This window comes from Neovison vison, chromosome 1, assembly GCF_020171115.1.
Source record: "Neovison vison isolate M4711 chromosome 1, ASM_NN_V1, whole genome shotgun sequence".
NCBI classification, from domain to species: domain Eukaryota; kingdom Metazoa; phylum Chordata; class Mammalia; order Carnivora; family Mustelidae; genus Neogale; species Neogale vison.
In genome coordinates, this window is record NC_058091.1 from 161,568,486 (window position 1) to 161,581,191 (window position 12,706).

General features: G+C 40.5%; 1 protein-coding gene across 1 annotated transcript; it reads left to right on the top strand.

Annotated features, from left to right (window-relative positions):
* Window positions 1-4,860: 4,860 nt before the first annotated feature.
* On the top strand, window positions 4,861-5,829 carry LOC122914705 (olfactory receptor 2W3-like). The gene has a single exon (XM_044261269.1). It carries the CDS (start codon window positions 4,861-4,863, stop codon window positions 5,827-5,829), a length of 969 nt encoding a protein of 322 aa, XP_044117204.1.
* The last annotated feature ends 6,877 nt before the right edge of the window (window positions 5,830-12,706 follow it).

A 12,706-nucleotide genomic window follows, 5' to 3' on the forward strand; every position in this document is an offset into this window, starting at 1 on the left:
TGATCTCTCCCTTTTCATTCATAATTTTATGAATTTGGGATTTCTCTCTTTTCTTTCGATTAGTGTAGCCAGTGGCTTATCGATCTTATTGATTCTTTCAAAAAACCAGCTTCTAGTTTCATTGATACGTTCTACTGTATCTCTGGTTTCTCCCTCATTGATCTCAGCTCTGATCTTGATGATTTCCCTTCTTATGTGTGGAGTTGGTTTGATTTGTTGTTGATCGTCCAGTTCTTTAAGGTGTAGAGACAGCGGGTGTGTTCTGGACTTTTCAATTTTTTTCAGCAAGGCTTAGATGGCTATATATTTTCCCCTGAGGACGGCCTTTGCTGTATCCCATAGGTTTTGGACAGAAGTGTCTTCATTCTCATTGGTTTCCATGAATTGTTTCAGTTCTTCTTTGATCTCCTGGTTGATCCTACCATTCTTAAGCAAGGTGGTCTTTAGCTTCCAGGTGTTTGAGTTCCATCTGAACTTTTCCTTGTGATTGAGCTCCAGTTTCAAAGCATTGTGATCTGAGATTATGCAGTGAATAATCTCAGTCTTTCGGTATTGGTTGAGTCCTGATTTGTGACCCAGTTTGTGGTCTATTCTGGAGAAGGTTCCATGTGCATTTGAGAAGAATGAGTATTCTGCTGTTTTAGGGTGGAATGTTCTGTATATATCTATGAGGTCCATCTGCTCCAATGTGTCATTCAATGCTCTTGTTTCTTTATTGATTTTCTGCTTCGATGATCTGTCTAATTCTGAAAGAGGCATGTTAAGATCTCCTACGATTAGTGTATTCATATCAATATGACTCTTTATCTTGATTAACAATTTTTTTAAGTAATTGGCTGCTCCCATATTGGGAGCATAGATATTTACAATTGTTAGATCATCTTGGTGGATAGTCCCTTTAAGGATTATGTAGTGTCCTTCTGTATCTCTGACTACAGTCTTTAGTTTGAAGTCTAATTTATCTGATATGAGAATCGCTACCCCAGCCTCTTTTGAGTCCCATTGGCATGAAAGATGCTTCTCCACCCCTTCACTTTCAGTCTGCGTGTATCTTTAGGTTCAAAATGGGTCTCTTGTAGACAGCATATGGATGGGTCCTGTCGTTTTATCCAATCTGCAACCCTGTGCCGTTTTATGGGTGCATTTAGGCCATTCACATTGAGAGTGATTATTGATAGATACGTTTTTATTGACATCGAGTTACCTTTGAAGTCTTTCTTTCTGTAGACTGTCTCTATATTTCTGTTCAATGCTATTCTTGGGATTTTTCCTCTTTTATAGAACCCCCCTTAATATTTCCTGCAGTGTCGGCTTGGTGGTGGCATAGTCTTTTAAGCCTTGCCGGTCTTGGAAACTCTTTATCTCTCCATCCATTTTGAAAGTCAGTCTTGCTGGATAAAGTATTTTTGGCTGCATGTTCTTCTCATTTAGTGCCCTGAATATATCTTGCCAGCCTCTTCTGGCTTGCCAGGTCTCTGTGGACAGGTCTGACGTTATTCTGATGGGCTTTCCTCTGTAAGTAAGGAGCCTCTTTGCCCTGGCGGCTCTCAAGAGATTATACCTACAATTATAATTCCTCAATTTGACTATCAAGTGTCGTGATTTTTTTTTGGATTGTAGAATCTTGGTTGGAGACCGTTCAGCCTCTAGTACATGAACGCTGGTTTCATTCATGAGATTCGGAAAATTTTCATGAAGGACTTGTTCCACGATATCTTCTAGACTTCTTTCTTTCTCCTCCCCTTCAGGAATTCCAATAATTCTGACGTTGGAATGCTTCATGGCATCATTTATTTCCCTGATTCTGCTTTCGTGGGATCTAAGCTGTTTGTTCCAGGCTTCCTCCTGATCCTTTCTCTCTATCTGTTTGTCTTCCAGATCACTAATTCTATCTTCTGTCTCAGTTACCCTAGATTTGAGAGAGTTTAGATTGGATTGGAACTCATTGAGAGCATTGTGGACCTCCTCCCTGGTAGCTTTAAGCTCCGCCCTAACATTGTGAACATCCTGTCTGGTCGCTTTCAGTTCGGCCCTAATCAATTCTGTTTGGTCATCCATGGCTTTCTCCAACCTAGCTATTGCCTGGATAATTGTTAGCCTGAATTCTCTTTCTGACATATTGTCTATGTTGATAGCCGTTAGCTCTGTTGCAGAAGGTCCATCCTCTGTATTTTTCTTTTGTTGGGAATTCCTCCTCCTAGTCATTTTGGTGGGAGAAGACTGAACAGATGTAGCTGGATGTATCAACTCTGGTGCAGTCAAGGTGCACCCTGGAACACTTCTGAGCAATCAGGATTCCCCACACAAATGAGAGACAAAATAAAAGAAAAAGAAAAAAAAAGGAAAAGAAGAAAAAAAGATAAAAGAGAGAGAGAGAGACAGGAAAGAAAGGGAAGATAAAAGAGAAGGTTCAGCCCAGATGGGCCCCAAGGTAAGATTTATGAAGTAGACCAACAAAAAGAGATAGAAAGACTGATACAATTATATGGCAAGAGAAAGAAGAAAAGAAATATATATATATATATATATATATATATATGCAAATAAAGAAAGAACCTCGTCAAAATAACCACAAGTTTAAAATTTATATGCTATCAGGACAAACTCAAAAAACACAGAAACACTGGTGGAAGAAGATGGGAGAGTTCTTATAAATTCTCAGTGTGTGCGAGGAAGGTTGTTTTGATTCTTCCTGGATGTATCTTGATATCTTTGTTAAAGGACTCAACTTTCCTAAGATAAAGGGGATTAAAAATTGGTTTACCTATAGGGGTAGTATTGATTGGGGAAAGGGGATTACTTTGAAGTTAACTCTATATGAATATTAGAGGATAAAGATAAAAAGGAATATACTAGACTAAACTAAACTAAAATTTTTAAAAAAGGAATTCAAAAAATAAAAATGGAAAATAAAAACATAGGTGTATGTATCAAAAAGTTCAGGTTAGAAAGGTATTACGGAATTTGATGTACTGTGCAGCTCGCTGTGGTGGTAAATAGGTTAAAAAAATTACCTATGTGTAAAAAAAAAATATATATATATATATATTCATATATATATATATATATGAACCGGAATAGTGGAAACGAGTGAATAATACAAGTTTTCCTATGAAGTAGAGGTGGTTCTCTTGTAGTCCTTTTTTTTTTTCTTTCTGGGTTTGTTTTCTGGGGGAGGGGCCTGCCACGTGGGTTGTCGGTCAATGATGTTTCCTGAGTTGAGTCCCCCCGCCCCCCTCAAGGGAGTGGGCTCTGGGGAAACTGGTTTTTTTTCAGGCTTTTGTTCTCTGGCGGTTTTTTTTTTTTTTTGCTTGTTCACTTTTTTTCCTCTCACCTTGACCGCCTTTGATGGTTTTTGTAGTATTAAAAGAAATCAAACCGCACCCTGATCTCTGTCTCAGAGAGAAGCCTCAGTCTGGGTGCAGAAGCTGAATAAATTCCCCCTTGGCCACTGGCAGAGCAGGTTCCAAGTTGCAGACCCTGGGGGCACAGGATCTTTTGCTCGTCCCCAAAGCCAAGGCAGTGGCGGCTGTCTGGGAGCTCCTGACCGCCAGAGAGGTTCCAAGCAGCGATCGCACACTGAGATTTTGCCACGAGCCCGGGCTGGGAGTGCCCGGATTGCGCGCACCTCTTTTCAGAGTCGGCTGTGGGTCGGGCGCGCATCTGGGGCACTGAGAACGGGGCGCTGGTCCGTAAGCCGCAGGCTGGGCTTTTGCGCGCCTCTGTCCGGGGAAGAGTTTCGCGCGCACGCGGCTTAGACTTTGAAACAATGGCGCAGGTCAAGAAGCGCCCCCGGGCCTTAGTAACCCCGGAGAGCTGGAGGGACGTGCGCGCGCATCTCAAGCTTTGTGGTAGGGCTAGCGCGCGTTCTGCAGACCGGCGCAGCTCCCATCCCCTCACAGGAGCTGTAACCCATGCTCTCTGGGGCGCGCTGGTGGCTTAGGGACCAGGAGTTGGTTTTACCGCCGCACTCTCTCTGCCTCTGCGCTGGGGAGGCCGTCTGGGACCGGGGACTTAAGCCCCTGTCCCTAGCTGCCCCGATTCCCACAATTTCCCCCCATGATCCTTTGCTCTTTTGGAGTGCTTTCAACCAGTCTCCAAGTTAATGCTGGTCCCCAGAAGCAGGGCACTCTCACTCGTATTGGGGTACTACTTTCCCACCGGTCGCCTCTGGTGGCTCCCTCCCCCTTTTGTTTATCTTCTGATATCAGTCCGCCGTTCCCATTCCGCTTTACCTGCACACTGGCGTCTCTGCCCCTGTAGAGATCCAGACGTGTATAATTCTGATCTCAGGCTGAATTCATGGGTGATCGGAGTTCTTTGGTAGGTAATCAGCTCACTTTGGGGTACCAGCTGAAAAGACGCCTCTTCCTAGTACCCCGCCATCTTCCAATCATTCTACTTTTTTTTATCTTATTAAAAATATTTTATTTAGGGGTGCTTGATTGGTGCAATCAATTAAGTGACCAAAGTGGGTTTTGCTCAGGTCTTGATCTCGGGGTCTTGAGATTGAGCCTGGCTTCATGCTTAGTACAGAGTCTGCTTAAAACTTTCTCACTCTCTCTCCTGCCCCTCCCACCTGCTCTCTCTCTCTCTCTAAGATAAATATAAAATCTAAAACAAAAAAATTAATTTGCACCAAAAATTTTGTTCTTTTTAAAATAATATTCCGGTTTTATGGGTTTTTTTTTCAGTAGATTTCTATAACAAATTGTAAAATTTTCCATCCAATTGTCTCTATTTTTAAAGTTTTAAGCTATGTACACAGAATTACACATACATTGTTATTCAAAGTTTGAAATAGTGTTAATATGACAGACATACAGAATGATTCGTGGCTGTGAATTACTTTTTTTTCTCATGCTCCTGAAGATAGTAGAGATGGATTGGACCAATGAGAGCACCCAGGGAAATTTCATCCTTTTGGGGTTTTCTGACCGCCCCCATCTGGAGAGGATCCTCTTTGTGGTCATCTTGATTGCATATCTCCTGACCCTTGTGGGCAACACCACCATCATCCTGGTGTCCCGGTTGGACCCCAAACTCCACACTCCCATGTACTTCTTCCTCACCCACCTATCCTTCCTGGACCTCAGTTTCACCACCAGCTCCATCCCTCAGCTGCTCTATAACCTGAATGGGCATGACAAGACCATCAGCTACACAGGCTGTGCCATCCAGCTCTTCCTGTTTCTGGGTCTGGGTGGTGTAGAGTGCCTGCTCCTGGCAGTCATGGCATATGACCGGTTTGTTGCAGTCTGCAAGCCCCTTCACTACATGGTAATCATGAATCCACAACTCTGCTTAGGCTTGGTGTCGATAGCCTGGGGCTGTGGAGTGGTCAACTCTTTGATCATGTCTCCAATGACTCTGTGGCTGCCCCGCTGTGGGTACTACAAAGTCGACCACTTCCTGTGTGAAATGCCTGCTCTGATCCGGATGGCCTGTGTCAATACAGCTGCTGTTGACGGCATTGCATTTATTTTGGCCGTGGGCATTGTTCTGTCACCCTTGGTGTTCATCCTGGTTTCCTATGGCTACATTGTGAGAGCTGTATTAAGTATCCAGTCATCCTCAGGGAGGCACAAAGTCTTCAACACCTGTGGCTTCCATCTCACAGTGGTCTCCCTCTTTTACGGGAACATCATCTACATGTACATGCAACCAGGAACCAGCTCCTCCAAAGACCAAGGAAAGTTTCTCACTCTTTTCTACAACATTGTCACACCACTCCTGAATCCCCTAATCTACACACTCAGAAACAAAGAGGTGAAGGGGGCATTAAGAAGATTGGTTTTGGGAAATCTAGGTTTAAAGAAGAGAGTATAATAAAACACAATGATAGCAATTCCTCCTTGTTAAAATTCTACAAAAAATGTGTATCCATTATCTTGCATGACTACTACTATCCAGAGTTTGGGCATATTTCATCACAGGGTTTATGACCCAACTTCAGTTTTCCTTTGTGCAAGTCCTGCAAAAGTACATAAATTATGATATCAAAAACAATAGTTCTCAAAAGAGTATTTATTAATCATTGCTGATACACAAATATCTGGATGTTTCACATACTGTGCTAAAAGTTAGGGACAGTGAATAGGGCCATGTTTTCTAGAAAGGAAAGAGAGAAAATAAAAATAAAATTTATTTTACCCAATATTTCTGAAATATTTAACCATTAGAACATACAGAATATTTTATACTAATTATTCACTTTTATAAATCTTGATAAGATCTGTCAGCATGGACAAGAATTTATATTCCACTTTCATTTTCTTACAACAAAACCAACAAAAACAAAAACAACACTTCCATAGCAAAATGTGGCTCTTATTCCTTTTTATCTATTTATTCATTCAACAGCAATTAGTGAATGACAAATCTCTTGCAGGCACTGTTCTGGATGCCGGGATTAAACTTCTGATCAAGAGTGACAAAGCCCCTGATTTTGTGAAATTTATCTATTAATGTGTATGTTGGTGACAATGAATAGCAAAGAATAAAGCTATCATTTAGTGATAAATGTAGATAAAATTTAAATATATATATATGTGTGTGTGTGTACATATATATTTATATATTTACATATATTGATATTTTGGGAAGTAACCATGATGTTGGGAATGATGGAATCTCCTGGAAAGTCCTTTACCTACACTCAGATGATGAAAAGGAAGACCTGCCAAAGTCACTCCAGGAGAAGGATGTTAAATTTAAATTTTGTCAGGTAAGAGTAAGCTTGGCATGCTTTGATCAGCACGGGAGTTTTGACCTGCTCCGTTTCCGACCTGGGCGGGTTCACCCCTCCTTAGCCAACCTGGTGGTCCCCCACTCCCAGGAGGTCACCATATTGATGCCAAACTTAGTGCGGACACCCGATCTGCATAGCGCACTACAGCCCAGAACTCCTGGACTCAAGGGATCCTCCTGCCTCTAGCCTCCTGAGTAGCTGGGACTATAGGCATGTGCCACCACGCCCGGCTTGACATGCTTTGAGATCAGAAGAATGCCCATTTTGCATAGGGTGGGGTTCTAGAGAGATAATAATGGAGAGAGAATCAAAGAGGTAGAAAAGGCCAGAGCATGGAGAATCTCAATGTTACAGACAAGGAAGTTTACCTGCAGCACACGAAATTGTTGAGAAAGTAAATGATACGATTTTCAGTTTTACAGGTCCACTCCATGGGTTCTGCAGGGAATGGATATTTTGGGACAACAGCAAAAGCGAAAAGACTACTGCAGTAAACGAGGCAACAGTAGCTAATGGTTTGCAATGAACATTATCAGTGGAAAAAGTAAGTTTACAATCAGAGATGTATTTTAGAGATCAAGCCAAGCATATTTTCTAATGGAACTTGTGGACTGATTAATAGGAATTGAGAGACTTTTAATCTCGGGAAACAAACTGAGGGTTGCAGGGGGGTGGGGGATAGGGATAGGGTGGTTGGCTTATGGACATTGGGGAGGGTATATGATATGGTGAATGCTGTGAAATGTATAAGCCTGATGATTCACAGACCTGTACTCCTGGGGCAAATAATAATTATATGTTAATTAAAATAATTTTTTAAAAATGATGTGATTTGTAATTTTAACAAATAGGTTGTTTATTGTAACATTTTCTGGAGTGGAAGTGACTGAAGTAAAAGCAGATATGCCATTGGGGTAGCAATTAAAATGTTCTGCTTTAGACAAATTATGTTTTAAATAAATAATAAATAGTCAAACAAGGGTATCAGTGTGGTGGTTATATAAAATTTCAGAAGCTCAGGTTAGAAAGGCAGGTTTGGAAATATTAATTGGAATATACCAGTATATGGATGTTATTTAAATGTCTCAGATTTTATTGTCCATTTGTGGGGTAGAAATAGACAAGGTAACTGAAGTAAACAAGTTAAAGGAACTAAATCCTAAAATGAATTAATGTTTAGAAATCAGGCTGAAGAGAAGGGACCAGCAAAACAGTATTGGGCAGAGTGGTAAATGGCAAAATTCCAAAAATGACTATTACTGGTAACTCCATCCTACACATGTCTGTAGGCCCCTCCATCCACAGATGAACCCTTTAATACGGTTTGGTCATGTGACTCACTTTGGTCAACAAAGTTTGGCAGTTATATTCCTGTACCCAACCTGGGCCCAGTTCATGAGAGGCCTGGCTGCTACGTTTTTCCTTAGGATCTACATTCCATGTAAATTGAGCTCAGACAATACTGCTGAATGCTGACAGGCAATATGAATAGATAGGTCCTGTTGGAATGAGCCAGCCATTCCAGTAGCCAGCACTGTGAATGAGGTCATCTGACTGAGCCAGACTTCCAGAAAATATAGCTTTGCAAATGGTCTACACAGCAAGGACATGGAACAAAGATGAACCATTCCTGCTAAGCCCTGTAAAGACTTCTGATGCATAAATGACAACAATAATAATGTAGTTTCCACTAAGTTTGAAGATGGTATGGTTGGCAGAAATAAATAATGACCAGAAACTGAAAGGAAAATAAGTAGTAGTGTTTTATTTGTTTGTTTGTTTGTTTGTTTTTTAAAACTAACTCTAAATGGGGTCATCAAGTGTTTGAAATACTACTAAAAAATCCTAAAAGAGAAAGCATGTAAGTGACCCAAAAAGAGATGTTGGTGATTTTGACAATGGTTTGAGAGGATCAGTTGAGTACAAAATCCCATTTGGAGTGTAGTGAAGAAAGAAAGAAGATGAAAAAGTGAAAGTTTTGCCAGAATACTCTGTGGTACAGAAAACAAAACACTTAAGTGAGGCAATGCCTCATGGAATGTTTTTATTAATTTAAAAATGGGATATACTAAATGGTTTTATAAATTGAAGTGAATATGTAAATACAGAAGAAGGATATATAGATGCCAGAAGATGTATTTAGTATGAGAATAGGTCTTTAAAAAATGGCAAATCTTGGTGAATTCAAGACTTTCAATAGGAACAAGTACATTTCAGTTTTTTTCCCAATTTATTTATTTTCAGAAAAAACAGTATTCATTATTTTTTCACCACACCCAGTGCTCCATGCAAGCTGTGCCCTCTATAATACCCACCACCTGGTACCCAAACCTCCCACCCCCCCACCACTTCAAACCCCTCAGATTGTTTTTCAGAGTCCATAGTCTCTCATGGTTCACCTCCACTTCCAATTTACCCAAAAGCACATACCCTCCCCAATGTCCATAACCCTACCCCCCTTGTCACAACCCCCCTCCCCCCAGCAACCTACAGTTTGTTTCGTGAGATTAAGAGTCACTTATGGTTTGTCTCCCTCCCTATCCCATCTTGTTACATTTCAGTTTTGATAGGGTAAAATATAGTGTATATATAAACAGAAGCAAGAGTATGTATTATTTATGGAGATAATGAGCAGAGTTATTCACTCTTTTTCCTCATTACAATGTAATAATTAGTCACAAGTTGAAGCATAGTGAGAGGTTGAATGATGGCAGAGAATGTAAGTTGATAGAGGAGTGGAAAGAAGGTAAAATGTAGTTTTGAACTGGAAAATTGAAATAGTGTTGTAGACATAACCTAAAATGTCTTGCTATGCTTTCTTGTTCTTTGTCATTTTTGGAAAAGCATTTTAAATAAAACAAATTAGGGGTGCCTGGGTGGCTCAGTCATTAAGTGTCTGCCTTTGGTTCATGTTATGATCTCAGGGCCCTGGGATCAAGCCCCATATCAGGCTCCCTGCTCAGCGTGAAGCCTGTTTCTCCTACTTATACTCCTCCTGTTTGTATTCCCTCTCTCGCTGTCTCTCTCCCTGCCAAATAAATAAATAAAATCTTTTTTTAAAAAATTTTAAGTTTAAAAAAATAAAATAAAATAAAACAAATTAGCACAATTTGAAAATTATTGTACAAAGGTATGAAGGTTTTCAAATACTGATGAACTATTATTAGCAGACCATGGAGTTCTTCCATATGTGAAGGTGACTCTTGTAGGCAGCATGTAGGTGGGTCATATTTTTTCCTTTATCCAGTCCAGAACCCTATGGCTTTTGATTGGAACATTTAGGTCATTTATACTTACAGAAATTATTGATAAATATGTAGTTATTTTCATTTGGCTATATGTTTTTTGGTTGTTTTTGTAGTTCTATCCTTTCTTCTTTTGTTCTCTTTCCTTCTGATTGATGAGTTTCTTCAACATTATGTTAGTGTTTCTTTCTTTCCTTTGTGTGTGGTTTTTTTGTTGCTGTTGTTGTTACCAAGAGGTTGATATTCAACATCTTAGGTGTATAGCAGTCTATATTAATTTTGCCAGTCCTTTAACATAAAATATCTTCCTAAAAAGCACTCTCTTTCACTTTCTCTTACATTTTAATGTATCAGCTGAAATAGTTTACACCTTTTCTATTCATAGTTCTCTTACACCAAATTATTTTTTTTATAATTTATTTATATTCAGAAAAACATTATTCATTATTTTTTCACCACACCCAGTGCTCCATGCAAGCCGTGCCCTCTATAATACCACCACCTGGTACCGCTACCTCCCACCCCCCGCCACGTCAAACCCCTCAGAATGTATTTCAGAGTCCATAGTCTCTCATGGATCACCTACCCTTCCAATTTACCCAAATTCCCTACTCCTCTCTAATGCCCCTTGTCCTCCAGGCTATTTGTTATGCTCCACAAATAAGTGAAACCATATGATAATTGACTCTCTCTGCTTGACTTATTTCGCTCAGCATAATCTCTTCCAGTCCCGTCCATGTTGCTACAAAAGTTGGGTATTCATCCTTTCTGATGGAGGCATAATACTCCATAGTGTATATAGACCACATCTTCCCTATTCATTCATCTGTTGAAGGGCACCTTGGTTCTTTCCATAGTTCGGCTACAGTGGCCATTGCTGCTGTAAACATTGGGGTACAGATGGCCCTTCTTTTCACGACATCTGTATCTTTGGGGTAAATACCCAGGAGTGTAATTGCAGGGTCATAGGGAAGTTCTATTTTTAATTTCTTGAGGAATCTCCACACTGTTCTCCAAAGAGGCTGCACCAACTTGCATTCCCACCAACAGCGTAAGAGGGTTCCCCTTTCTCCACATCCTCTCCAACACATGTTGTTTCCTGTTTTGTTAATTTTGGCCATTCTAACTGGTGTAAGGTGATATCTCAATGTGGTTTTAATTTGAATCTCCCTGAGGGCTAATGATGATGAGCATTTTTTCATGTGTCTGATAGCCATTTGTATGTCTTGATTGGAGAAGTGTCTGTTCATATCTTCTGCCCATTTTTTTAATTCCAATTTATTTATTTTCAGAAAAACAGTATTCATTATTTTTTCACCACACCCAGTGCTCCATGCAAGCTGTGCCCTCTATAATACACACCACCTGGTACCCCAACCTCCCACACCCCCGCCACTTCAAACGCCTCAGATTGTTTTTCAGAGTCCATAGTCTCTCATGGTTCATCTCCCCTTCCAATTTACCCAAAAGCACATACCCTCCCCGAAGTCCATAACCCTACCCCCCTTCTCCCAACCCCCTCCCCCCAGCAACCCACAGTTTGTTTCGTGAGATTAAGAGTCACTTATGGTTTGTCTCCTTCCCTATCCCACCTTGTTTCATGGATTCTTCTCCTACCCACTTAAGCCCCCATGTTGCATCACCACTTCCTCATATCAGGGAGATCATATGATAGTTGTCTTTCTCCACTTGACTTATTTCACTAAGCATGATACGCTCTAGTTCCATCCATGTTGTCGCAAATGGCAAGATTTCGTTTCTTTTGATGGCTGCATAGTATTCCATTGTGTATATATACCACCTCTTCTTGATCCATTCATCTGTCGATGGACATCTAGGTTCTTTCCATAGTTTGGCTATTGTGGACATTGCTTCTATAAACATTCGGGTGCACGTGCCCCTTTGGATCACTACGTTTGTATCTTTAGGGTAAATTCCCAGTAGTGCAATTGCTGGGTCATAGGGCAGTTCTATTTTCAACATTTTGAGGAACCTCCATGCTGTTTTCCAGAGTGGTTGCACGAGATTGCATTCCCACCAACAGTGTAGGAGGGTTCCCCTTTCTCCGCATCCTCGCCAGCATCTGTCATTTCCTGACTTGTTGATTTTAGCCATTCTGACTGTTGTGAGGTGATATCTCATTGTGGTTTTGATTTGTATTTCCCTGACGCAGAGTGATATGGAGCACTTTTTCATGTGTCTGTTGGCCATCTGGATGTCTTCTTGCAGAAACGTCTGTTCATGTTTTCTGCCCATTTCTTGATTGGATTATTTGTTCTTTGGGTGTTGAGTATGCTAAGTTCTTTATAGATTTTGGACACAAGTCCTTTATCTCATATGTCATTTTCAAATATCTTCTCCCATTCTGTCCCATTTTTTGATGTGTTTGTCTGTTTCGTGTGGGTTGAGTTTGAGGAGTTCATTATAGATCCTGGATATCAACCTTTTGTCTGTACTGTCACTTGCAAATATCTTCTCCCACTCCGTGGGTTGCCTCTTTGTTTTTTTGACTGTTTCCTTTCCTGTGCAGAAGCTTTTGATTTTGATGAAGTCCCAGAAGTTTATTTTCGCTTTTGTTTCCTTTGCCTTTGGAGACGTATCTTGAAAGAAGTTGCTGTGGCTGATATCAAAGAGATTACTGCCTATATCCTCCTCAAAGTTTCTGATGAATTCCTGTCTCACTTTGAGGTCTTTTATCCATTTTGAGTTG

Bases quoted from the DNA above. Each gene is read 5' to 3' on its own strand.
- LOC122914705 (XM_044261269.1), top strand. From the start codon at position 4,861: ATGCTCCTGAAGATAGTAGAGATGGATTGGACCAATGAGAGCACCCAG.